This window comes from Gobius niger (genome assembly GCF_951799975.1).
Source record: "Gobius niger genome assembly, chromosome: 7".
NCBI classification, from domain to species: Eukaryota; Metazoa; Chordata; class Actinopteri; order Gobiiformes; family Gobiidae; genus Gobius; species Gobius niger.
In genome coordinates, this window is record NC_136858.1 from 23,613,218 (window position 1) to 23,639,706 (window position 26,489).

The 26,489-nt window shown below is 40.0% G+C and overlaps 3 protein-coding genes across 5 annotated transcripts; 1 reads left to right on the top strand and 2 right to left on the bottom strand.

Annotated features, from left to right (window-relative positions):
* The first annotated feature begins 2,095 nt into the window (after positions 1-2,095).
* On the top strand, positions 2,096-5,551 carry gfral (GDNF family receptor alpha like). Of its 2 annotated transcripts, XM_079559664.1 has the most exons (9): positions 2,096-2,153; positions 2,814-2,936; positions 3,531-3,686; positions 3,824-3,880; positions 4,011-4,326; positions 4,581-4,837; positions 4,931-5,005; positions 5,081-5,153; positions 5,434-5,551. In XM_079559664.1, exons 1-9 carry the CDS (start codon positions 2,117-2,119, stop codon positions 5,498-5,500), a joined length of 1,161 nt encoding a protein of 386 aa, XP_079415790.1. In that variant the 5' UTR covers positions 2,096-2,116; the 3' UTR covers positions 5,501-5,551. The 2 variants fall into 2 exon arrangements, with proteins under 2 accessions (XP_079415790.1, XP_079415791.1); XM_079559665.1 differs by lacking the exon at positions 3,531-3,686.
* A 1,656-nt stretch (positions 5,552-7,207) lies between these two features.
* hmgcll1 (3-hydroxymethyl-3-methylglutaryl-CoA lyase like 1) lies at positions 7,208-15,855 on the bottom strand. 2 transcript variants are annotated; one of them, XM_079560376.1, is made up of 9 exons: positions 15,607-15,855; positions 14,962-15,039; positions 14,573-14,680; positions 14,208-14,303; positions 13,980-14,128; positions 13,544-13,607; positions 13,197-13,385; positions 8,042-8,167; positions 7,209-7,572 (listed from the first exon to the last, which is right to left on the bottom strand). In XM_079560376.1, exons 1-9 carry the CDS (start codon positions 15,700-15,702, stop codon positions 7,468-7,470), a joined length of 1,011 nt encoding a protein of 336 aa, XP_079416502.1. In that variant the 5' UTR covers positions 15,703-15,855; the 3' UTR covers positions 7,209-7,467. The 2 variants fall into 2 exon arrangements, with proteins under 2 accessions (XP_079416503.1, XP_079416502.1); XM_079560377.1 differs by lacking the exons at positions 14,962-15,039; positions 15,607-15,855 and having other exon boundaries at positions 7,208-7,572; positions 14,586-14,675.
* A 5,355-nt stretch (positions 15,856-21,210) lies between these two features.
* On the bottom strand, positions 21,211-26,029 carry bmp5 (bone morphogenetic protein 5). Its single transcript, XM_079559605.1, has 7 exons — positions 25,253-26,029; positions 23,365-23,557; positions 22,424-22,572; positions 22,059-22,256; positions 21,915-21,991; positions 21,713-21,823; positions 21,211-21,633 (listed from the first exon to the last, which is right to left on the bottom strand). Exons 1-7 carry the CDS (start codon positions 25,737-25,739, stop codon positions 21,484-21,486), a joined length of 1,365 nt encoding a protein of 454 aa, XP_079415731.1. The 5' UTR covers positions 25,740-26,029; the 3' UTR covers positions 21,211-21,483.
* Between the last annotated feature and the right edge of the window lie 460 nt (positions 26,030-26,489).

The window sequence follows — 26,489 nt, forward strand, 5'->3', positions numbered from 1 at the left end:
TGCCCGGAAAGTCTTACATTACTGGATACTTTTACCTTTGTGAATCCTGCCTGTCGTTGTCAATACAGTCAATGATGTGCAAGGCTGGTTCTTTGTTACATTTTTAAGTGGATTAAGACTTACTCGATTCTCAGTGGATTCAAGTAAAACCTCAAAGGTTTGGTCATAGCTGGGAGATAATCTGCACATTTATTTGTTATTAATGCGCTGCTTTAGGTAGAGCTCTCTTGAGATAGACGTGCAATATGTTTTGTTTGTCATTAGCAAGCTGTCAATCTCCTATCTGTTTCATCCATTGGATTCAGATGTTCCATCCGAAGTAGAGATTGTTAAATCAGATTTCTGTTGTGAAGCTTTCTTGTTGAATTTGTACAAAACAAAATAGCGCTGTTGCTGCTTCCTTAATGCACAGTATTTGCTTTTGTGTTATGTTAGGTTGGCTTGTGCGATTAATAGATGGAATTATTTTGTTCTCTGACTTTGTACAGCTTTTTTTAATAATGTGACGTACATGTAGCTTCAATCTTTACAGTTTGTTGCCATAGAGTGTTTTGTAGCGACAAAGACCCACTCGTTACAGTAATTAAGAAGTCGACCTTTGCTGACCCCTTGTGGCAAGAGCGAGTACTTAGATTGTTGCAAACTGGGACAAAATAATAATAGGCTAATAAAAAAGATCTAGTGTTGTTACTTATATCTTTTTGTGATGTTGAGTGTCAAGTAGAATAATAATTTGTATCATGAAAACTATGATTGAAAAATAAATATTTAAATGTATGGGCTCCTTGCAAAGTCTAGATTCAAGCAAATGGTCTTCGTGGGGGGTTAACAGAAACCCTAATCCATTTTTTTTCATTATTGATTTGTATTTGTCGCACATCAGTCTATTTCAAGACATTTCTGCACGTAACTGATATTCTTGATCAAATATTTGCTTTTCCTCTGTAAAAAAAAGAAATAAAAGAATATATAAATATCAAGTAGCTCTGGTACATTATATATAGCTCTTTTCAGTTGTGTCTGCTTTTTGCAGACACAATGTGACATTTCAAATCCATTTAAAGTAAATGTCTTGTGACATTTTACTTACCTGCATCTCCTGACACTTGTTGAATACAAATATTTAATGAAATTGCATGGGCTTGCATCATACTCCAGTGATTAGTGTTTGCTCCTTCAATCTCAATTGTGCTAGTGGACGACTTACTGACAAAAACTTGTCAACTGGATGGAGTTATTAACTGAAGACACATCCAAGAGGTTTTCTCAAATCATCTGGTCTGGAAACTGGATTCATTCCTCTTCAGTTGTCTAGGCTATCACAAGTTAGGCTCAAAGGATGAATTCATACATTTGTTTCAGCTGATTGAACATGTTCAATTCTGAATAACCCAGTCCAGATAACTTTCTTTTTTTCTTTTTTTTTTTACAATGGAAAACATCTGGACTGAGGCTGATTCAAGAGTGTTGCCTAAACACTTATCCCTTATGCAGTTATGCCGCCCAATCTGGCCAGATATCCCAAGGAGATTGGAAACGCCAGGAAGCCTGGGTGAGTGAATGGTTGGCGGTGGTCAGAGGGGCTGACGGTGCAGATTAGCTGCCTTGCTTCTGTCAGTCTATCCCAGAGCAGCTGTGGCTATATACATAGCTAACCACCGCCAAGTGTGGTGAATTTAAAGCAAAATTATAAAGTGACTTTGAGCATAAGTCTGATGCATTATCATTATCATGTAAAATGTTTTTGTAGTAAATTAATCTGTAAAACCAAAATGTGATTTGACATGCTGAGTGGGGACACAAATATAAAATACATTTATTTAAAAAATCTAACATACCCTACATTTAAACGTTAAGTTTCTAAGTCACATCCAAATGTGAGTAGGAAATCAGCAATTTCAGAACGTACAAAAAACATACCTGCACACTGCTTTTTATAGAATACAGGACTAAACATACTGTATTTCAGTTGTAGGCACAGTGGCTGGGTCATGTGGATGCCAGTATTGTATTAGTGTTGGTGTTTAAAGGGGAGGGCTGTGGCTAAGGGTGGATTCAGTTCAAGGACAGAAGAACGAGCAGTGGATGAGCAGACAGACAAGTGTCTGCTGCTACCATGAGGCTGACATGGCTGAGAGCAGCGCTAATATTTGGTGAGCATATTTTTTTGTTATTGTATGTCATTTGTGTGTTAGATTTCATTTAAACTTTTTCTGTGTATCTGTATAAGATACTGTACTAATATACATAGGCCTATTACTGGGATGGGATATATGTGCTCATCTAGTCACCTTTGTAACTAGTCTATCAAATGTTATCAGCCCCCTGGTTGTTTTTACTGGCCACTATTTTGGTTGTTGTGAAGTTTTAGCCATATATATATATTTTTTTAAGTATCATTCAACCATGCGTGTCATCCAGTCTTATTATTTTACCCATGACCCAGAAGAAGCCTCTAGTAGTGAGAGAGTTGAAATATTATTACATGAATACATGGGGTGTACCCTTGTGCAGTAGAAAGACATTTCCAAAATGAGTAATTTCAGATCTAGACTGAACTCACCAGGCCATCATGGCAGGCGAAAGTTCAGGATTTACCAGCCAAAATGAAACTGACACAACCCTTGGCAAAAGTCAGTAGTGTCTGGCCCTGGTGCTCCTTGCCTCTGGATGGTAAAAATTGCCCAAATCCTGTGTGATATTATATCTACACATTCTAAGCCCCTGAAAGAACGGTTAACTATTGAATCTACAGACCTAATGATAACATGTATTGTGTATATATATGATCTTTATAAATGTTTGCATTTTAGGTCATTTTATGCCTCTAATCTGTGGCCTCACTCGTCCGACTGCTGACTGTTTGTCTACTGTGGACCTCTGCATGTCTGATTTATGCTGGGCGACAAAAGCAGGCAGCTTCTGTGAAGAAAATGGTAAAAAAAAAAAAAATGTCTTTCTTTATTTATTGGTGTGTACTATAATTGAAGTTATGTAACACGATTCCCACAAACAGCCCATGTCTCAATTGAATTGTCTTGGCCCATTGCTTCAATTTAATAACAAGCCAATAGCCAGCAGCAGATAAAGTGATTGTGAGGGAAGTGGCCATTTTTGAAGGAGAGACATAAGGGTAAAAAAAAAAACAGAACATTGATAGATAGATTTTTTTTTTCACACAGGGGTTATTTTGAAAAGCAAATGAGCTTCTGTGTTGGCTTACAAGAACTCATGGTGTGTTCATCCTTCATTGATTGTAGTTTTTAGCTTTACTTGCTTGTTTTGTGTTTGAATTGTGTGTTGAATTATTTTGTGTACCGTAGCAATTTATTAAAGCTTGAGTTCGAAATTATGCTCTAATTGATATGAAATGCATGTTTTACTATTTTTTTTGGCTTTTTGCCCCTTAGTTTCAGATTTAAGTTTTAAAAGCCTTAAATTTACAATATATCAATAATAGCAGGTGTGCAGGAACACCTGCTGGGCACACAGCCTCAAGGGAAATCCTTTTTTTTCCCTTGTCATTTTAGCTGAAGGGTGCCAAGTGAGCGAGAGGACGGTGTGTAACATGAGCCTGGCCAGTGTCCTGGGGCAGTTCCCCTCTCTCAGAGCCTGTGTGTGTGAGCAGGAGGCTGACCTGTGTGACTCTATACCAGCGCTGCTCGCACAATGCCATCAAAAGCCAGGTGCAGTCTTCTTACTGTTCTATGGACAGGCTTTCAGAGCTGAAATTACATTTGTGTTTGCCAAAGATATCAGATGAATGGGAAGAATGTATTTGCGTTTGTTTGGGCTTATTAGGTTTTATTTATTTGTGCAGCAGTTCAATGGCAGAGAATCTCCGAGAACGACTGGCAATCAAGCACGTTACTGGACTTGGGTATTTATTTATTAAAATGATATAATTGTGAAGAAAAGGTTCTTTCAGGAGCATAATTAGACCCTTCTCAAAAATTGCTCATATTTACAATTTGTCCATATTTTTTGTATCATATCGTCATGTCCTGTAGACCATGATGCATCTGAATCCTGTCTGGAGAGCATAAGGCGTTGTCTTGGCGACAGCGTGTGCAACAGGTTGATGGCACCAGTTCTACAGCAGTGTATGGGCCCGAACTGTGAGCACCATAGATGTCAAGAAGCCACTGTGAGTTTCTACCGGAGCATGCCTCTACACATTGCCCAGCTGTTGGTCATGTGCCAGTGCCAGGACTCAGATGAGGCATGTGTGAGCATGAGCTCTGCCCTGCACAGCGGAACGTGTGGCACAGAGAGACGGAGCTGCCTGCACACTGCCAGACAATGTGTTGGAGACCCAGGCTGCAGGTACTTGAGCACAACATATGGAAATGGATAAACCATTTGGAGATTTGTAAACAGATTTGCTGACGTGAATAACAAAGATTAGGTCGATGCCATGCAAATGCTCATCCAAGCAACACTAAAACAGAGTATATAATATTTGAATGTGTGAATACATTTTACTGATATGTAAATACCAACAGTTTCATTATTTCTGTCCTTCCAGTACATTGTTGCTATCCTCTATAGATGAATGAACTGTAGTTGTGTATTTCCAGGAGGCAGCTGAGTGCATTGCAGTCCAGATGCTGGAGATCAGTGGAGCCACACTGCCTGAATGACCTCCACATAGATGAGTGCTTCAGTCAGATGAAGCCGGCTCTCATCCTCGGAGCTCACACAGAATGTCAAACAGCCTTTTTGGACACTGTGGGTACCACTCTTCATTTTCCCTGCACTTGTGAGGGTCTGCTGAGCCCTGACCTGCAGACATGCGCCATTATTCATGAGGTTTTCCACAATAGAACACACTTCAGTAAGTCCTATATCCATTCCTATTGAATCCATGTTTCCATTATTGATGCAGTGTTTGTAACAGTCTTTGTGTTTTGTTCAAACGCGCTCACAGTAAAACAGTGGAAGCACAGAAATGCCCCAACCAAACCTCCTGACCGATCTGATGATGCTCTTTTTGACTTGAGTGGTAAAAAGGATGACAAAATATACTGTTAATGCTACGTAAATTCATTATTACTCTATTTACATTCTGTTTCATCAGATTATCTCCTGTCTGGGTTCGCCTGCCTGCTGCTTATGGGAATCACTGTCTCGGCTTCTGTGATAATAATATGGTAAGTATTCAGTGCAAATGTCATCCAGAATTTACATTTAGAAAGACTACATCTTGCTCTACAATGGTTCAGGACGGCATATCAGACCATCAAGTTCAGCCGAAAGTGGGCCTTCTTTGAACCAGTCCCAAACCTGGATAAATTGATGTGCCAAATCCAAACCACAGCACAGCACGTCCCTAACTAAGACTGGAAAAACCTTAATAACCTGATAGCCCAGTAAATCTTTAATATAACTTTAACAAACCAAACAAACAGTTCTTTCCCTTTTGTCTTACAGGTTGGCCAGGAGACAGAAGAAAAATAAGTTGACCTCTTTTGAAAAAAGCCATACTGTTATTCTGTGAAAATCAATGTTTATATGTATTATTTATGACACCACTCAGTGGAAAAGTAACATCCATCTTATATCATGAGTAAGATAAGATAGATCGTGTGTTGTGTATTCATCAAAGAGTTTGGCATCAATCGAAACAGACTGAGCAGTGCTTTTGCCTACGACATTTCAGTCTTGTGTTTAGTCAACTCAAAATGTTTCATCTTGTTCTGACATTCTCTGTCTCATGTTGGGATATTTTTAACAATCAAATATAAAATTCTATCACTGCTGTTTTATCTGCGCAGGTACAGAGGTTGTGAGGGTTGTAAACATTTCTCTGATATTTTTTAGACACAGGGCAAGTTCAAGGCACAAAATGATTTCAATTGCCTGGTTTAATAACAACCCATGGGCTAAAGGCATCACTCCACATCACACTGTCATTATACTTTGATTGCTATGACAGCACTTGACGTGTTATTTTAAGCTGTGAGTGCTCTCGATTGGCCCTAGTCTTGTGTTGTTTGCTAATACCTACGCGTCTGCTCCACTTTGCCTTTGTCATGGTGCTCTGGAACACATACTTTATCTTGTTTGAATCCTCAAATGTGACACATGCGTCACAAAGACACTTTCAAAACATCAGCATAGTCAATTACATCTGAGGGAGCTCTTTTTCTCACCACACTTAAGGACCTAAGGAGTTGTTTAAGGACATAATCCAGTTATTTGTCTTGTCAGTTTGAACTTGTAAGTAATGAATAAATAAAGCTTTGCACGTATAATACTGACCATATGAAGAGTGTGGATAACTGACTATCTCCTCACCTGTTAGTGGGGGAGATATATTAGACAGTGAAATATGTTTGTGTAAGCTTTAGGTTGTCCAGGAGTATCCAACATACTTAAGATTTAAAATGCTGTCGACTAGACTGGGTAGTCAACAATAATTGAAATCTCCACTAGAATCAGACATTGAACATTTTCAAAGTTTAAGTAAGGACGCCCTGCGTCAGAGAATTTCCAAAGCAGGTGGTCACACTGTGATCTCTCTATTTGTATTAATAGCCGACAAAATATAGCAAAGAAAGAGAGTAAAGAGCAGGGAGAGACATTCAGCAAAATGTCAGAGCTGGGGCTCGAACCCACAACACCGAGGAGGACTTTGTGATTGAGCACTAGCTTGTTTCTTATGTATACGTAGCTTAGTAATAATTGCATACATACCAAGTCCCTATTCCTTGTATGGATTTCTAAATTAGTGGTCAGGACTTCATTTGAAGTACTGTATTCCACTGAATGCTTCCACATAAATATTCAAGTATGTAAAAGTTGCAAGGCATTGATTTAAAAAAATAAATAAATAGCATAGGCAGTTTGAGTCAAGGTCTCTCTTTAATATTGGAAGTGGAGGGAGGAAGCAACACAACAACAACAACCACACACATTCTGACAAAGTCGAAACAAATAAGAGTATGTTGTGGTTCAGAACGGAGGCAGAATGATCACAGAGGAGCATTTCTTTTTCGGCAAATATGAAACAGGCGTTTAAGTTACATAAGCTCTTCTTAGAATTCTGTTTGAAGTAAAAAAAAAAAAAAAAAAAACCTGTTAAGAGACTTTCAGGAAAGAAAAGCTAAAGGGACTGAAGAAATGTTTTTTATAAAAGGCAGAAAAAGCTTTTAAATATGTGTGAAGAACATGATCAATCATGCATAATTAGTATCATATAATAGTTATACAAAACATTTAGCTTAAAATATAGAACTCCTCTGCAGCACTTTTTACAATAGTTGATTTTTCATATTCAGCTCACACTAAACAATAGATGCAAATGCAAAATTTACTATTTTTAATCATTAAGCTTATTAAAAACAAGATGAAGAGCCTTGGAGACAAACAGTATGGAAGACGAACAGCAGCAAAGGGCACAGGTTTGAAGGCAGCGACAGTTTGGGAAGCACTCGAAGAAGGAACCAGGATATGTTTAGTTCATCAGAATTTCAGGCTTTGGGCCTGGGCCACCTTTGAGTTTGTCCGTCGATGTAAAGCAGTGCAGATAAATTCACCAGCCTCTATCACCTTAGGAAGACTCACCCCCTGAAAAGAAATACAAAATATTTACACCGAGCAAAGTGAACACTGATGTACTATTACGTATGTAATGTTAATGTGGCAGACTAAAGATAATATAATATATATAAAGAATACCTCTATATCTTATCATGTTATGAGGAGTGCAATACTATTCATTGTCTTTATGGAGACAGCGTGTTCTTACAGCACTTGGCACTGATAATGAGTTAGACAGTAAGTTGCAGTAAGAAGGTATTGCCAGCAGGGGTAGAGATTGTTAAATAAATCGCCTCTGTAAGGGCCCATGTTATCCTTGGCTGTGGGCTACATAGTGTGACCACAGACTTACATCCCTGATATTATAAAATAAACAGACCTGTATGTTTGCAGAGTGGTGTGTTTATGTACATAGCTGAAAATGACTGTATAGCTTGCCCTTGATAAATCAATAAATTACATCCCGGTGTCAAAGTGCACACTGCAGCGGACTTACGGTCTCGATGCCCATGCCGTGGAGCATGTAGAGAACATCCTCTGTTGAAACATTTCCAGATGAACCCTGAGCGTACGGGCAACCTCCAAGACCAGCAACGGCCGAGTCCACCACACTCACCCCCATCTGCAGGGCACACAGGAACACATATCAAACACATTGGTGGAAGCCTAAACAACAGGGATATCAACATTGTTTATTGTTTGCAAAGTTCATTGTACTACCTTTGCTAATTGCTTGTTGTGCATAAATGTACAGTTTCCCACATCCACCAGGGGGCCCACTAACACTTATCCTCTGCTTTGTGGATAAATAGCTGTTGGCCTTGGTCTCCCTTTAATTAAAAGTGAGCAACCACTTCAAGAATGTTTTAAGAATTGCTTTTAATGACTTACATGTACTGTATCTATTCATTTATCCATTCTGTGAGTAATAAGTGCATCAACTGTAAATTAGCGACTTCTGCTTTTTTATTTTTTTAACCAAAGAATCACTCCATTGTAACATGGAAAACAGCCTAGAACAGTGGTTGCCAATAGTAGATTGTGGTCTACCGGTAGATCTTTGGCACAGCCTAATAGATCTCAGCCTCAAATAAAATAAATATTAATTGGAGGCTTTTGGACAGACTTTAAGTGGCCCTTGAGATGGAAATAGTAAGTTCCGTCTGGCAACACTGATTATAGACCTAAAATTACCTGAAGTATTGGTAGTTTGGTTGCAGCTTCACATATATATAAAATGCTGTAATGCATAAATTAAGCATACAGTATATTGTCCCTGGAGATAACATTCATAAAACACTGTAAAAAAAATATATTAGTCCTATAGTATATTCTGGTAGATCGTGCCATTCTCTCACTACTACTACTGGCCTAGAACCTGCAGAATTTTGCACCGTGCCCACACGAATGAAGAAATGGCTCTGACCTCAGCTAAAATCCAACAACGAGTATCACTGTTCGGTCACAACGTGATGCCAAGGCTGCGGCCGTTTTTATGAAAAGACGAGTGGGCTCAGAATGTCCCAGAGCTTGTCTTAGTCATCCCCTTTTGTCAGCTCAAACCACCGGTCTAATTATAGCCATGTCCATATGAATAGTGCATTAGGGAGCACATTTCACATGTTTCTGATTCCCCTGCTTACTGCTGTTATTACAGTGCTACCCCGCTCTTAACCATGGGGGATTCACTTTCTTGCCACACTGGGTAGTATCTTCTTACATCACGCCAACAATATGGGAATTGTATACAACAGAAAAGTGCAGGTGCTGCTTATGACAATTATGGCTGTCATAAAATACCTCCGTGATGTTTTTGATTAAAATACTCTTAGGGGGTCATTGTTCACAGACGCAGACCTTGTGTGAGAACTTTTATATAATTTACCTTGCCTGTTTTCAATCACGGTGATTTTCTCATTGGCTTACTTGAACATAGCATCATGCTTTTGAAATCATTTCCCATTTTTCATATCAGCCTTTCTACTTGGGGTTGAAAATGTCTATATATCTGTTCACTCAATTAACTTTTATGGTCTATCACGTTATTTAAGACTTGCTATCTGCACGTTACTGTGTAAGAGCTACAATAACAAGAACAAAAAAAAAGAAAAAAGGAGCGATGTCCTTCTCATTGAAACCAGGTTCTATTTTTTCACACCAAAGCAGAGAGCAAAGAGAGAGCCTGACTTGTGAGCCATTACAGATGAAAGTCTCGGGATGTTTTCCACATGTCCCAGGGATTGTCATGAGAATATTAAGATGTTTTCCAGCTTCTATGGTAGAGCCAGATGTCAGAGGATCCCACTGTGAGACATAATTAACACGCATCCTTATTGCACAGGTTTCTGGAAGAATTTAAACGCATTCAGCACATCAAAAATGTGATAAAAAAAAAAAAAAGAAGTAGAGGAAAAGCGTGATTATGAACAATGCAGTTAATTAGTTTGCCCAATACAAGAGCCTGCTTCTTTCAAGCGCCCGTGTGCGAGCCAGCTGTAATTGGTGTTTGTGTTGGCAGGGGTGAGAGCGGGAGGTGGGGTGGAAGCAAGGGGATCTAACTCTGGTCGTGCATAAGATTTCCAGACCTTGGTCTGAGCCTGTGCAGGATATTGTATTAGGCAGGCTTTTTCGTTGTGAAAATAAGGCTTGTAATCTGTAATGCTGGTCTTCTCACTTTCAGGTGCTAACCAGGGGAGATCAGGGGTCTTCAGCACACTGCTTCCTGGAGGACCTGAATAAGCCCTTCAGCCGTGTGCCCTGCTCCTCTGGGCTAATCACACAGGAACTGGTGGTTGGCCGCCTCAGCTTGCCAATGCTCAGTTAGCTTCACATTGCCCAGAAACCAGATGTGCGTGCGCTTACTGTTATAATGTTGAATTCAGGCTGTGGCTTTAGCAAAATCAATACATTCCTCGGTAAAGACACAGCGCATTTTGTAATTGTCAAGATTAGGAATAAGCTCAATGACATTCTATACAGGTCGTACGATGGACGTGCTCCCATTACAGCCTTTGGACTGCGTCAAACAGGGAGAGAAAGCTTGTATTCAGTGATGCTCTGCTGAGTGCTACATAAACTAAAGTTTAGACTCGAAACCAAAGAAAATGTCACACAGCCACTGCTGACACATATACAACGTGTTACTAGAAGCTCACGGCCAGCTGCAGCTATGTAAACTATCACTATGTAAACTAATAGTTATATTTCTGCTTTTCAAACTTTGAAAACACAGAGAGGTACAGTGCAGCAAGTAGTGATCAGACAAATATGCTCATTTTCAGTGGCTACGCAATTAATCGCAATCACAACACAATTGAAATTTGAGTTGTTGCACTCATCAAACTACAAAGATAGTAATAGTTTTGGCAGTAAAACACCTGATAACCCCGTACATCAACAAACATGTCCTGAAAAGCATGTAATTCCTATAATAGTTTGGCAGTTTGAAGGGATATTTCAAGATTTTTGACACAGGGCCTCATTTCCTAGTTATCCAGAGTGTTGTTGATTTCTGGAGATATATATTTTTTTAAATTTATACAGTCCTTATATTTGAAGAATTTAGTTGTGCTAGGCTAGTACTAGGCTATAGCGCATGTCTATGGTAACGAGTAGCCTGCATTAAAAACCTTTTCAAAATAATTGGATAGTCCTCCAAACGTTGCCATATCTGATTTGTAGAAAGCTCCTTTGTGAATTCCAGGTGTAGTAATTCCTGCCGCAGGTAAACAAACTACTGCAGATCCGGGAACCTAGCAGATCACTCCGCCGCTGTGTAGCTTACAACCAGGAAGCTGATGCTGCTCAGATATAAGTTCTTTTAAATGCAAAATGGTTTTATCTCAAATTATTCAGTCAACACAGACATTTATGGTCTTAGAAGTGATTTGCCTCCGGTGCACTGTGCTTGGGTCAGATTGTTTTTTAATGCAGGCTACTAGTTACCATAGACATGCACTAGCCTCGCACTAGCCTAGCGCCAACACTATGGATAGCTAGGAGATGAGGCCCTATGTCGAAAATCTCAAATGTTAATGCTCCTGCAATTGATCAATACATGCTGAGTTTTTTTTTTTTTTTTACATTTTTAAGCATAAATTGCAAATCTAATGGCAATTGCAAAACATTGTGCAGGCTTAAATTCCAGTTGAAAAAATTGGAAAATAGATTCATGGTGACCCATTTTAGATTAAGTACAAACCAGGTAGTTACATAATGTCATGTTAAGTCTCAACTCAAGACAGTAAAGATCATTATTTGACATAGCTGCAAAAGGTTCAAAAGACTGACAGGACCATGGACAGAACTCACAAACAGGTCCAACCCCAGCTGCACCTCTTCACAATGCACTAAAATTGCATGCAAGAGTAAACAATTTTCCTTGCCAAGCCAGTGTAATCTAAGCGCATACATTGTCATTGTGTGAGCTGCCAGGAGACCCCAGACCTCCTGAGAAAAAAAAAAGGTACAAAGAGCCAGGAATGTTTTCATCAGGAACAAAAGGGGTGACTCAGGTCTGACAGCGCTGGGGGAATTCATTTGTGTCCCGGTTGGTGGTGTGGACTTCGGGCAACCCAACATAAAGACATGATAAATTCTTGCATTTTTATTTTAATTGTTTTTGAGAAGGAAATGGCAGCTGCTAAATAATATTGCTGACAACCAACGTTTTCAGTGTCAATCAGGCAGTTGAGTAAGGAAAATGATACCTACACTTTATTTTGTTGAGTGTATCCATATTTGTATATTTTATTAGTGACTCATTAGAAGCCACTGTCTTATATTAACTTCTTATAAAGTTGTTCATGAGTGCATTGAATAATACAAGCCTGTTAACCATTAAGACAGGGTAGTTTAGTTTTTGCAGTTTTATTAGGTTGTAAATACCAGAATATTTGTAAAACTTGGACTGTTCCCACACTATTTTACAGTGCATGTGTGACTGCTTAACGTAAACATTTAGTCTCTTGTAAACTCAAGTGCTTGGATAATTTTCTTTCTGATGAAGTTAGTCCTTCAGCGTCGGATCCTGTTCATCACATATTCCAAACTGAAGGATCATTTTTCAGAGGACTTTAAACGCAGCATTGTCAGAGTTCAAGAGCCAAGCGACAGATGAGTTAGGATACCCCCGGGGCCCTGCTATCCGCCTCCGTGTCTTTGTCTGACAGACAGTGGATAGGTGAGCCTTTGTACTGACCCCTTCACATCTGCTGACCCGCCCAGCCCCCATAGGCTGACTATGCGCCTCAGAGAACTGATACGCCATATCTTTATCACCGGGATTTATGTCAATTTACATAAACTGCAGGTAAATGGAGAATGAAAACAAACAACACAGACTTTGTGACGAGAGCTTTGCATCAGACTTGTTGCAAATTTCTTGAGAAATAGATGAACCTTGGAATATATGGTATCAGTCTGTCTTTACAATTGGACTTAAAGTGTTTCATTATTTATATTTGAGTATGTTCATACAAAAGGGGAGAGAAAGTATTTCAGAGCAATATTTTAGTAATGTGTCCAACAAACCTGCATGTCAAGAATGTATGCACCTTCTACAGAAAACGTCCCCCCATCCATACAATACATTTGAAACAACACCTTGCAAAAACAAGAGAAATATAATATCATGAAGATTCTTTTATTACCTGAAGTGCTGTGAGGATGTTGGCCAGTGCTTGTCCGTAAGTGTCATGGCAGTGAACGGCTAAAGCCTGAGGAGGCACTTCTTTCATCACACTCTGCAGCATCTTGGATGTGGAGCCTGGAGTCCCCACTCCGATAGTATCCCCCAGAGAGATCTCATAGCAGCCCAGCTCATACAGTCGCCTTGCCACCTAAAGAATAAAGGCTTAAATTAAACGTTTCATACCGCACTACTTTTCACATCTATTCAGTCCTTCTGTCTCATACTGAACCCTACTGCCTTATGAGTACAAACACACAATTAATACACAAAATGCAACAAAGCCCTTTGAGCCTCACAGGGACTCACCTCAGCGACTTTCGCGGGTTCAGTATATCCCTCATGGGGACAACCCAGAACACAAGACACATACCTGGAAAAGAGAAAGCATTTTTTACGTGCTGTACTTGCCACAGCTTAGGTTTTTTGTAGTTAATAGCTGCAGGGTTAAAATATAATTGTCTTTAACTGTAATGCTAATGGCGGTGTTGTGCCAACACAAATTTACTTTTGTAAGTAACAAAATACATAGGTCATTAGAGGAACAGATATAGAAAATCTAATTTTAGAAAGCACACATTTGCAAAGGCTCAAACAGTGTACAGTGGGGCCTGTGGTCCACCACTGGACAGCTAGAACCTGGTGAACATCTGGCAGTTTCATGAAATATGTCATCACGGTATAACTAAGAGGAAAGGGTTTTTTAACATACTGTATAAATACATATAATATTTGCAGTACACACCCTCGGACTGGAATATGCTTCTCCAGAGCGCTGTTAATTACATCCTCAAATCTCACCATGCTTTCATCTATAGAGCAGTTTATATTCTTTTGGCTGAAGGTTTCTGATGCCGAGCCAAATACTGCAACTTCAGAGGCACCAGCAGCCACCTTTAGTATAGAAGGAATGATTTCTACATATTTACAATTTCCACAGAAAATAATTGATAAACCCAATAGTATTTCTCACAGCATCCTGAAATCCTTGTAGGTTTGGTGTTAACACTGGGTAGCGGACATGAGGTGCCCTCTGGATTCCCCTCAGTACATCACTGTGGTCTGCCATCTAAATATAGACATGGAAACATATAATTCAAAATAATCCTTTAACTTCCATTGTATACATTTCAGCAGATAAATCAACCTGTGTTATAATTTCAGGTAAAATGTCCATGACTAAAGAATAACATCTTCATCAAACAAAGCAGTAGAAATAGACCTACTTGTGTTAAAAGTAGGTGTCCGAGGGGATTTGAGCTCGTCCAAACTGTCATAGTAGTTGTGCATTGCATTTTTCAGATTCTATTTTTTCTATGCCCAAAGAGTAATTATTACCTGAGGTACCCACTTTGAAGAGACAAAGCTTGTAGCCTCGATCACTGACAGTCCTGTTCCAGAGAGCATGTCGATTAGCTGGATTTTAACCTCTGTCGGAACAATTTCCTGATACAAAACAGAACCAGACACTTACGGGATTAATTTAGCTCAACATGTGAGGTATTGTATACATTAGCTTCATAGATTTTTGAGGAATGCTATAAAAATCTGTGTGAGATTAGTATTAAAAAACGGACAAATCATTGGGCTAAGGACAGAATAGAAGTTAAACTAAAAACGGAAAAATAAACCATTTCAATGAATCGTTAATTGAAAAAAATAAAATAAAATAAAATAGATAGAAGACACGGCACATAAAAGACCAAGCTGAGGCCGGGCCTGCCCACCTTTTCATTTTGAAGTCCATCTCTTGGACCAACCTCAACAATTTTAACAAATTCAGGAAATCCAGGTGTGGTAGTGTTCTGTAAAAATGGAAAGGGACGAAAAAAAACAAAGAGAACAGAGCAGTAAAAATATGATTGTATATTCAGTCTGTAACTTTCTTAAAAGTAGTGCTGTGACTGTGAGCAACAAACCCAACTCCCTATAGCGAATCTGTTACTGAGAAACAGCAGCAACATCAGCTGATCAACTGTGAACACAACCTACTGTACAGTAAGTCAGACTCATTTTTAATTAAAACTGAAAATAACTCACATCAACATTCGGTTTGCGCATGTAGGCAACATGGCACTACATGTTTTGTGCTAATGTTACGCTAATAAAATATATTCGAGCGACTGCAAAAGTTCTCCATGAATACAGCCAATCAGTGTTTGACAAATTCACGTAACTCTGGTTATTTTCCCACTCATATATGGCAATAACGGCTAGCTAACCATCTGTATGCATCTCTACAGGCTTTTACTGAAGCTGCAGTACATCCATGGATGACAGCGCAGCCTCCGCTCACTCCCGATAGCGCCATGTGGCGGACCCTCACCATGGCATGTGCACCGTGCAAACCGTGCAAACACAAAAAGACCCACCTTCTTCTCCTGCAGCCAGCTTTTCAGCCATGGGTAGTCGAGTAACAGTTGTTCAGAGCTCAGACAGTGCTTTACTGTACTGGGTACGTTACCCATCTGATGACATGGGCAGCAGCCTGCTCCACTACCTACACAGGCAGACTACAGTGGAGGTAAAATCAATTGGCTAATGTGTCCTGTGATGAATGCTCTTGCTGCATGAGAAAATGGGATTAGGCTGTTGCTGGTTGTGGGATGAATCAGCAGTTGCTATGGCAGCCACATCCTCAGAGGGAGGGAATCAGAGCTAAGGCGCTGATAGGACGGGACTGATGCACTGAGAGTCAATGAGGTGGAAAAACAGTGACAAAAAGGCTATCGATAAACCCAAGCCTTTTGATTGAACAACATTCTTTAACCTAAGCCTATTATAGTTTGTGAATCAACTGCGTCAACAATTATTTGCTTGTTTCTCTTACAAATGGGAAACTGCAGAGCTTGTTACATTTTGATTGATATAAATGACCTTCCAATTGATCTTCTGTTGAAAATGAAGAGGTCTGTTGGCAGCAGTGACACGGCTGCCCAAGTCCACCGCATGTGTAAGAAAATCCCTTGTTAGGCCAGGGTAAACTTTACCAGAGAAAGAGCCATTCTTCTGAACCCAGACAATAGAGGTCTTAATGAAGTCCTAGCATTCAACCGTCCCACCACGCTAAACTGCCCTGTGATGAGAGACCTACCTTTCTCTCAGGGGACACGGGCTACTCATGTGATACGCCCTGAAAAAGCCTTTTTGTGTCTCCCTTCAAGGTTGATAAGTTCTAAATTTCTAAATATTTGCAACAGAAAGTGCACTGATTTTTGTATGTGTTTTTTATTTGGAAATATGTGGCAAATTTAATGAATGACCCGTTACCAGTGTTTCTTCTTTTCGGCTTTCAGGAAAATTCTGCCGTTTATCTTGACAAGTACCAGATGCAGAGGGTCACTGAAAAGAAGTGGCCTCCGGGGCTTTCCAGCATTGACAAAGCAATATGATGCAGGTGAGTACACACAAGTTTAAAGGCTTACGCATGGAAAGAGAGACATAAAAGGGATCAGAAACAGTCGAACCATCTGAAAAAAACAATTTTACATTTTTTAAGCAACATAACATGAAGTGCAACTATAGAGATTGTTAGAGTGACATCAATCTGTTGTTATTTTAGTTTTATAAATTTGCAGATCAGGCAAAATATTATCAATGACAGAAAAACGGATGCCTGTGTTGCTCCCTGAGCAATTTATTTTACACATAAAGAGTTTGGAAACCAAGCAGAACTGCCTTGAATTATTCAATAAAAATCAAAGGGCTTAAAGTCACAACATATTTCCAGGCTGAAACATTACATTTAAAAGAATAGGGTCATTATTTTTTGATGCAAGGCAGAAACAGATGGGAGAAAGGACTTTACAGAGGGCAGGTTTCGGGAAGACAGTGAATTGAACAACAAGCAGCTGATGCTCATTACGAAATTGTCTTTAAATTGTTTTGTTAGGCTTAGCATGATAAATTATATGCATTATACATTTTAAACATATAACATGAATCCTGCACAACAAGGCTTTCATTAAAAAATAACCAGGCTCTCTATTTCCAAAAGAAGGTGGGATTCTCTTAGCCAACTTTCCACAGTTTCCCTCTGAGACAGCATGTGTGTTAAAGATTATCCTTGTGCAAATCACACCACACAGCGCCCTGTGGACTGAAGTCACAAAAGTCACTGACCTGTGTACAAGCTATCCACACTAAACATTCTACCAAACCAGGATTTATTTCATTTCTCCTCCATAATTTCAAAATAACTTGAACCCATGTCCACAAAGCGGTGGCTAGCACAGATTCTGTGCATCCAGGTGGAGATGTAAGCAGCTTGATATTTATTATGCGCATTGTTATATTTTACCTTGGAGGTCTTCATGGCTGGATTGGATTTCCAACCGGATCATAAAGTCAGAGATTTCCTTAAGAGTATCCATGTCCTCAGAGGGACGGACAGGATTTCACAGCAGAATTTATTGCAGCCACAATGCACATGAACTGGGTTAAGTGGTGACTGTTGACATCTCTGCTTGGCTTTTCAACGGCTTTTATAGATTGCCTCAGAACCAAAGGCCTGGTCAAAGCCAAAATGAAACACAATAATAGTGCTCCTTTATTTTCCTCTTCCGCTTTCATTAACTATTTCGTAAATAGTTACAATGTGCAAAACTAATCACAAGAAAATATACAGTATTTAAAAAAAAACCCATCAGGATTCTGCTTTTTCTTGTAATTTGCTGCTTCCATCAAATTCATACTTCGGTTTTGTTTCATAGAACCTTTACTCTTAATTGTAGTTGTGTGATTCACTCTTTTCATTCTACACCTCCATGGTCCCATTGTTCTGAAATAAAGGCAGTGACACAAAAGTCATATTTTTCATGTACCAAATTTGGGACTGGCTGAAGCTGAAAAGTAGTCCATTGTCTCTTCCCGTCTGTATGGAATAAGATACAGTACAGAGCTTCCAAAGCATTACGTTCAATCTACAGAATAAACACAGGGAGATACTACGTGTGATTGTCTTGGCAGTGATTATGATTAACTCAATATGTTTGGTATGGAGGAGGTTTCGTTTGAGCGTTTTCAATTTAGAGAAAATGGACTTAGCATGCTTTAATAAAATTTTACATCATTGTTTTGTCTAAAGTCCGTAATTGAGCACAGGTAGACAATGGAATCCCTCTGATGTTGTCTGTTTAGCTGCACATTAAAGACCTCTTTGAAAGTTCAGCCACATACAGTAGTAAATCTCGGTGATTAACTCAGAAGACGTTCTTGGCCTGACATTGTCCTGGTTAATATCATTGTGTTTTTCATTTAAACCCTTTCGCTTTTAGCATAAATCGCAGGCAACAGGCAGAATGTTGGGTCATATAACGAACATTTTTGGAGTATTTATAACACACAAGTCCCTGCGACATTTATCCGAGAGGCACCGGCTGTGTGCATATGCTGAAAATGCATATTGAATTAAATGTACTTGAGCAGAAGATTACATTTATTTACGATTCCAGTAATTTATTAAACGAAATGCAGATCCGTGCCAGTTTGATGCCAGCATTTGAAATAAAGCTGTATGTCAAGTCTGCACAAACACATTAACTTTCCAAAATATATATACACCCGCGCAGGTGCCATCACTTATGTTAATGCAGAATGACAGCTGAGTTCACAGTCTGCTCTAACTCCGAATCCTAAAAGGTTTCGAGGGGGGGGGGGAACATGCCGAGAGAAAAACAAACAAACAAACCAAACGCACGCTACACCATTGCCCCCGTAAGGACACATACAATGGTGAGTGTACGGCAGCCTTGTCACACCAAACGGCATGTAAAAATCGGACCCATGTGTTCCCCTCTTTTCAACAGGGGGACTGATTGAGCCGCACGGAAGTCGCAGGCCACCCACAAAACACAAATAAGAAGAACCATATGTGCGGAGATGAATTGGGTAAACTGCATAACATTTTTATTAGATACAATTTCACTTGCCTGGTGGATGGACTGCAAGGTGACACTAAGCAAATAAACGTTGAGCCACGGGAAGAAAAAAACAGCGAGTTAACACGGGGGGGAAAGCGGTGTAACCAGAAATGACCAAAGCAAGTGAATAGTAAATGTTGGTTTTTGCAGTTGCAACTGAAGCATAATTAGAATGAATGGTTACCAAAAGTAGATCATGCAATATTAGTTCATAATTGAAAATTCATGTTTTTATTCTAGTTGTCATTCCCAAGACTAAGGTCATAATTACTCGTGTAAAAGCTCAATGAACATGATTAGCATTTGAAAAGATCCATGGTAGATGGTAGATAGATCGTTTATACAGTTAAACAAAGAAACCCATTGTCTGTAATTTGAAATGTATCACTTGTCTGCATGCGAGGTTCCGTGCAAGCGTTCAGTCTTCCTTACTTAGCAAAGACCTCTTTGACCAGGACTTCCCTGATGAAAATAATTTGAATCTCCTGGTTATTTATTCATTTTTGTTTTGCATTCTTAGTTGAGGAAATTCAATAAAGGTCAAATAATGACAGTCACTAAGTGTTTTAATAGGTTTGAAACTACTACATATAATACAACACAATTTTTTTTTATCCCACCTTGAAGTTGGTATCAGCTGATGCTCTTTGGTTTAGTACTGGGAGTAGCACTGGTTTAGAATGACCTCCAGCTTTACGTGGAGTAAGATTTTTATTATCAGCCTGTACGTCCAACAGGTTGCTGTTAGACACGGAGTAGTGTAGGCTCACTTAAGGAGTTCATTCATGGCAGCTCCTGTGTTAGAGCAATAAGATATGTAGTTAAATGGAAGGAATCCATGATATTAAACAGTCGATGGGATTGTGAAGTGCTCTGAGCAATCGTGCCAGGCAACAGGCCACAGGAATTCAAATCATCCCTAATGCCAGGAGGTGGGTTAGCAGGTGGCCATTCCTATTCACCGAATGTCAACACTCCTCTTAGATGGAAGCCACATAACATGTGGACAGTCCGGCCACTGCTTTTAATTAAGTGAAATACAGTCACTGAATGTTCCACCGTGTTTGAGGGAAAAAAGTTACAAAAATGGTCGGGTGGGAGGAGAAAGGTGCAACAGTACGTATCCTGTGTGCAGCAAAAGGTCAGCACACTTGTGCAAATAAATTATAATCCTAAACCTAATCTCTACATTTCCAAGGCCATTGATAATCCCAGTGTAACTAAAACGCTTGCGTGAAAAAAGTCAGTTCTCACAATCTGGATGTACACACTGTGGGGAACAGGTATGTTTGAAATAGTGATTTCTGTGACAGCTTAATCAAAATATGACCGGAGAGTTAGCAGAAATGTATCTTTCTGTATTATAAATTACCCCATGGACTTCAGCTACACTCCACTTTTTAAGAAAGATTGCTCTGAAATGATGTAGCTTTCACTTATGGGAGTCTTGGGAAAGAGCTATTTGGAGTTGCTTTTGGAGTTAGAGCACTGATCTATAGACACAGAAACATTTACATTGCTGCCTCCCCAGAGCATGTCAACAAGTTTCGGCGAGTTTGTGTTAAATGTCAAAAAAGTATTTATACATTATGACAGCACTGGATGCCAAAATACAAAAGGACAACTCAGATTTGTCAGGCTTGCTGATAGAGAGCTGTGTGGTCTAATATGTATTCTCTGTAGGTTGAGATAAGAAAGGAACACAAACACCATTTCTTTTGAAATTTAATAAAAATAAAACACTCTACATTATGATGTCTTATGTAAACTATAAAAACACATTGGGAACATTTCAGAGGCGCAAAGATTTTCGCTTGAAAATAGTTAAGGGCATCAGTGAGGAAAAAAAATAAAGATTCTGGCCAACTTAATCATAGGTGAGAATAAACGTGGGTCCAAACTGAGGCTTGAACCCTCTGTAGTTTCCCCACATACGTTTATGCTGGAACAGTACTGCTGGAAAGTAACATGAAAGTTCACCATTATTTCCCATTAGCTAAAGATAATGAGTCAATACTGTTCTACTATTCTGGCCTGTATTCACATATACAATAAAAGGAAATGTTTGTTTTCATTTTGATTCCAGTGAAAAGGAAAAGTATGCTTGAAACTAAAGGGGTGGTATATGCCATCGGACAAAACATGTGATAAGAAAAACTCAACATATATTATTCACTTTGATAGAACAATGATCAGTGCTATTAAATCTTAATAAATTATCAAACAAAACATTATATACATTGTCACACTGTACATAACATCACACCCACAGCAGATGTGTTTTCCTGCGAGTCCAACCAAAAGGCATAAATAACTCTCAACTGTAGGCTAATGGCAACCGCAAGATCTCACCACCATGTTCCTGTATTTTTTAAGAATCACATTGGAGCTGTCATCGAAGTAAAGGACTGATATCGCGTTGAGTTTGGTCGGAGCGCAGCACGGCTTTGGCACATTGTTCGGAAACATTAAGTGTACCTGGACAAACAGATCAAACAGTGATATTAGGAAAACAAGTCGAAAGCACTTAGTAACTTAAACCTGGGAGTTTACTTACAAGAGTTTGGACAATGGCATGATTGGTCGCGTTCATGTGTGCATTAAGAGGAAATGCACATTCTCCATCACAGTAGAAAGCAGCGTACCCCTCTGGAGCGATGATCCAGTCCTGACCAAAACCACACTTAGTACTTGTGTTAAGTAAAGCAAGAAGTTTACAGTCGGCTACTACACTTTGCGAAGTTCATATTTTAGTTTACCTGCCAGCCCAAGTCCCTGAAGCTCACATAAAGTTCATGCTTTTTGCAGGCTTGCTTCTGTTCACTTGTATTATAGTCTGAAAACATCATAAGAATTAACACCCAATAACAGTGGTTGAAACTCAAGTACGTAAATGCAAGTACCTCCATTCTTTGGCGCTCGTGACGACTCTTGTTGATTGTTAGATTTATTACGATTGTGGCTCTTTTTCTTCCCACCAGTAGCTCTCACAGAGCGAAGCAACACCCCACTGGCCTTAAAGAAAGCAACCAGGAATGGCTGTTTGGATTGGGGCCCATTCCTCCCAATGACTCCTGCAGACTTGGTGTTGATGCTGCGCCCTTTCAGAAGTAAACACTGTTAGTAATCACCTTTTAATACAACTGTTTAAAGTAGTGCATTCATGTGGTCTAATCCGATATTTGTAGTGTTATTAGGCCTTGTTTGCTATAGTGTTTATCAAATGTGAAACAGCAACTGAGATAATACAGAGAAATATTTAACTTGCCATCTCCTGCCTCCACACAGAGCTGCAGGCCCAGGTTTTGCTGAGGGTTCATGACCCAGTGGTTACTGGTGGCTGTGATATCAAAGACGAGCCAACCCCCGTCTGACGCCTGCACCTTTTTGAAATCCAGCAGGAAAGTGTCTGCATCTCTGGAAGTAAGAGGTCAACAATAAACACAGATTATCGCACACATATTCAAAATGCAACCATTTGCTTGTTGACATATATTCTGCAAAACAAAATGACCCTCCAAATACTGAAACAAAAAAACGTAAAAAATGACATGACCAAAACAGGTGTACAATGTTCCTGTATGTGTGTGTGTGTGTGTGTGTGTGTGTGTATGTGTGTGTATGTGTATGTGTGCGCTTTGAGAAACGAGTTTGAAAACAGAAGAGCTTTGCCAATAAAAATATATGTGGGGAAGGAACAGTCTTGCTCTTTAAAATGGCAGAGACCATTAAGTTGGGCCAAAACTACTGGGTCATATCTCCCTTTCAATCACCCACACACACTTCTGGCAAGCAAATGTGGGCCCACTTTTAAGTGTACCCTTGTGTGTTGTGCTATGTCATGGCTTAAACTTCCGGGATATTGTTAAGACAGGCAGGTGGTGGGCATAACAGTGACCAGAGCAGCACCCAAGGGAGCCCTCCTCCCCCCCTTATAATGGCCCTTGTGGTTTCATCTGGGATGTGGCCAGCACTTGACAAGTGATAGCTGATAAAAGGGCCAAGTCTTGTCAACTACCTAATGGACTTCTCTTTATCCGAGAACTATATTTGTAAGACGGACGTTACTGAGAATGAGGGGACAAGAGAAGAGCGCAAACCCCCCCCCCCCCCCCCCCCTCCCCTTATAATTTAAAAGTATTGCAGAATCATTTTACCATTTGATTTAAATGGATTTCAAATAAACACTATGTATGTTTTAGTACTTACTTATTTTGATGTTCTTTGATGACTTGATATATGGAGATCTTCAGAGTAATATTGTCATATCGGGAATGGCTGCGATCCTTGTAGATGCGAAACTCTGCCGCAGTCACCGCCTCTCCGTCAGGAATCTGAGTCAGATCGAACCGGAACTCCTTGTAGTGCCGTCTTTGGTGAGAGAAGTCTTTATCTTTCTCCACTGGCAAAAAAAAAAAAATTAAGACATTCTCTCTCACTTTTTTTTGCGAAGCTTAGTCGTAAAATATGCACTGACCCCTTAAACCACTAAAGTAAGTAAAAACACATGTCAGCAATATCACTCAGAAAAAAGTAATTTATAATATCTTCTTTTACATTCCACATGAAACGTAAACATTGAGAATACCAACAAAAGCACTTTCCAGTTCATTAAATCAGTCAACTGAGTACAGGTAGCCGTTCCTAGACAGGCCTCCACTGTGTGCCTAACTGTGTTCTGCGCCATGATGAATGGGCTGTCAGTTAAGAAAAACAGGCTGATTTCAATTAAAGACACTTTTGCCCACTCCTCAAGCGAAAGAAAAGAGCAGCCGCAGTCCTTCGACGTCATGGGAGCGTCTGTCCTGACCTCATTTATGACCTTTTGATGACCTCCTGCTGCAGACGTACAATAGGCAGCGAGTGTTGAGTGACCTTTACCATGAGGCCCTAAAATATCTAATGTAATAACGAATGCACTGACAGACAGGATTACATTTCCATTATGTCAGGCTTTTCTGCCGTGGGAGATTGCAGCGGTTTTAAACAATTAAATACGTTACAATTTCCAACATGAATCCCCTGTCTTGAATGTCATGAGGAAGTCTTTTAACGCCGATATCAGGCAGTGCATTTGCAGGTATTTTTATCGCGAGTTGGTGATTGTAGTTACTCACTTACACAAAGAGGTCAGAGGTCGGTTCTCACTTATACCATGAGTGCGTTCTATTAAGTTAGCCACGTGAAACAGAGTAAACCCTCAGAATATTACATTTTAAGTTGCACCATGAACTGTATAAAGTTCAGTCCAAATGCTTATTTTTAAAAAAACGTTGAAAAAAATACTTGAGTAAAGGGAGCGTATCTTATATTCTTTTCCTTAGCATACATTTAATTTACTGCGAATTATGTGCAATGTACGGTTAACTTTCTTGCTTTTTTGTCCCGCATCATCCTAAATGACATTTTAAATATTCTTATTCACTAGAACCCATTACTAACGTGGAGAGAACAGTAGCTATATTTATACATACTGTAATAAGACAGAGGCCCATTGAACACTTCACTGACAGTGGCAGGACTGAGCAGGCCTTTCAGGGGTGACAGTATACATGCCCTGGTCTTTGCTAAGCGGAAACAGATGGGCACGCAGACAGATTAGACCCCTAATGGTCCTTTTTTTTTTTTTGCAGAAAGATATAAACAAATAACTACATTGTGCTCCACAAAATACACACTTGCATGTCTCTGGTGTTACCATATAAAACAATTTTGCTTCATTTAACTACTTTTCTGCTCAGAGTTCCAGTCAATATAGCACTGCCCTAACAACAGGAAATAATCCAAGCCAATTTTCTCAAGGTCAGACAGTCATCTGATAGTAAAAGGGAGGGTCATGGGTCACGGCTACTGCACAGAACATCAGAGATCTGCTTCATTTAGAGACGCCAATTTAAAAACCACGGTCGCGCTATTAGTGCTTCAGCCTGGATGATAAAATGATAAAGTAAAAAAGACAAAACTTTGCATTTACAAGATATTTGAGCCTAAAGGCTAGACTAAAATAGGCCTGTCAAAGATTAGTTCATCATTAAGCAATATTGCAATTGATATTCCATTTGACTATTTTTGTTGTTTTAATGCAAAGAGCACTTACCTAAATTTACAAAGCTCATGACCATATCTGCGTCGTTGAGAAAGTTGGTTTCGTGTGATGTGGGGAGCGCGGGGCTGTGGCCCAATAGAGGAGCCGCGCGGTAGGGCTGTGCCACACGGGAGTAACCCGCGCTCTGAGGGCTGTAGTACGCTCTCCGAGAGTAGCCCGCAGCCTTGGCACCGAGGGTTTTTCCTGTGCCATGATGCGCGCTCTCCTCTTCCTCCACGGCCATGGCATTGTACAGATCGAGCATGAAGAGCGGTGCAGAGGAGGACTGCTTCCCGGGAGAAAAGGGCCTCGGCCGGTGAGGCAGACCCAGGATGGACAGGATTTCTCTCTGGATCTCCCTGCGTTCGTGATTGCGCAACCTCCTATATATGAAACTGGAGTGCACATGATTGTCACCGAACCCGCAATGAGCGCACGACAAAAAGCTCAGGCTCCACGCAATTCCAAGTAGCCGGTTCAAAGATGTAATCGTTGTCATCTTGACAAATTGCTGCACTTTGAGCTCTGAAACGTAACTACATTGCCGTCTCTGAACAGCTTAAAACTGTTTATATCCCTACCACTGGGTTTCCTCATCCGCCAAAAGGCGCAACAACTTTCTCAGATGTTTCTTAAGTGAGGAGGCATTTATCAAGCGCCCTTTGCATAAATATTGTTCAAGGTAACAATTTTGCTATTAAAGTTGCGGATCTGCTCGCTGTTGCTCCATGTATCCACTCGGGTTCATCCAAAGTCATTGCAGAGCCAAGTATTTATGGAGCGGTGACCCCGTCCCTCACCTAGCCGAACTCCTCCGAGACGAAAAAAGTCTACGCCCACGCGCTGAAGGATCCGCGTGAGTTTTTCTAGTGGTGAAGACGCCGGTCAGTGTGCTCCGAGGAGAACCGCTGTGTGCGCGTGTCCCTGACTCCCTGGGACAAGTTGCTTAAGTCCATGCGCATGTTAAACACTGTTTATGCGTCCACCTCTAGCAGCCGCAATAAAACGAGGAGTAGTCCCATGATGATGAATGCCCAGTGTAAAAGGAGACACTTGAAATCCGAGAGGCCGCGTCTTAACGAGTGAAAGAATAATGACCGCTCTTTTAATCACTTTAACTTATTGAAGTCTGCGAATCCGTCAGAATTCAGTCTAAACAACCACGATCACCTCAGACTTACTCATTAGTTTTTAACAGTACAGGACTGGAGCCAAATGAGCCACTCAAGGCCATTGTCAAAAGAACAAT

Coding starts and splice junctions, on each gene's coding strand:
- gfral (XM_079559664.1), top strand. CDS start 2,117: ATGAGGCTGACATGGCTGAGAGCAGCGCTAATATTTG. Junction 3,881..4,010: donor AAGCACGTTACTGGACTTGG/GTATTTATTTAT, acceptor CATGTCCTGTAG/ACCATGATGCATCTGAATCC. Junction 4,327..4,580: donor GTTGGAGACCCAGGCTGCAG/GTACTTGAGCAC, acceptor GTGTATTTCCAG/GAGGCAGCTGAGTGCATTGC.
- hmgcll1 (XM_079560376.1), bottom strand. CDS start 15,702: ATGGGTAACGTACCCAGTACAGTAAAGCACTGTCTGAGCTCTGAACAA. Junction 14,681..14,961: donor ATGGACTTCAAAATGAAAAG/GTGGGCAGGCCC, acceptor GTTTTGTATCAG/GAAATTGTTCCGACAGAGGT. Junction 7,573..8,041: donor ACGGCATGGGCATCGAGACC/GTAAGTCCGCTG, acceptor ATTTCTTTTCAG/GGGGTGAGTCTTCCTAAGGT.
- bmp5 (XM_079559605.1), bottom strand. CDS start 25,739: ATGACAACGATTACATCTTTGAACCGGCTACTTGGAATTGCGTGGAGC. Junction 23,558..25,252: donor CATGAGCTTTGTAAATTTAG/GTAAGTGCTCTT, acceptor TTTTTTTGCCAG/TGGAGAAAGATAAAGACTTC. Junction 22,573..23,364: donor ATCAAAGAACATCAAAATAA/GTAAGTACTAAA, acceptor TCTTACTTCCAG/AGATGCAGACACTTTCCTGC.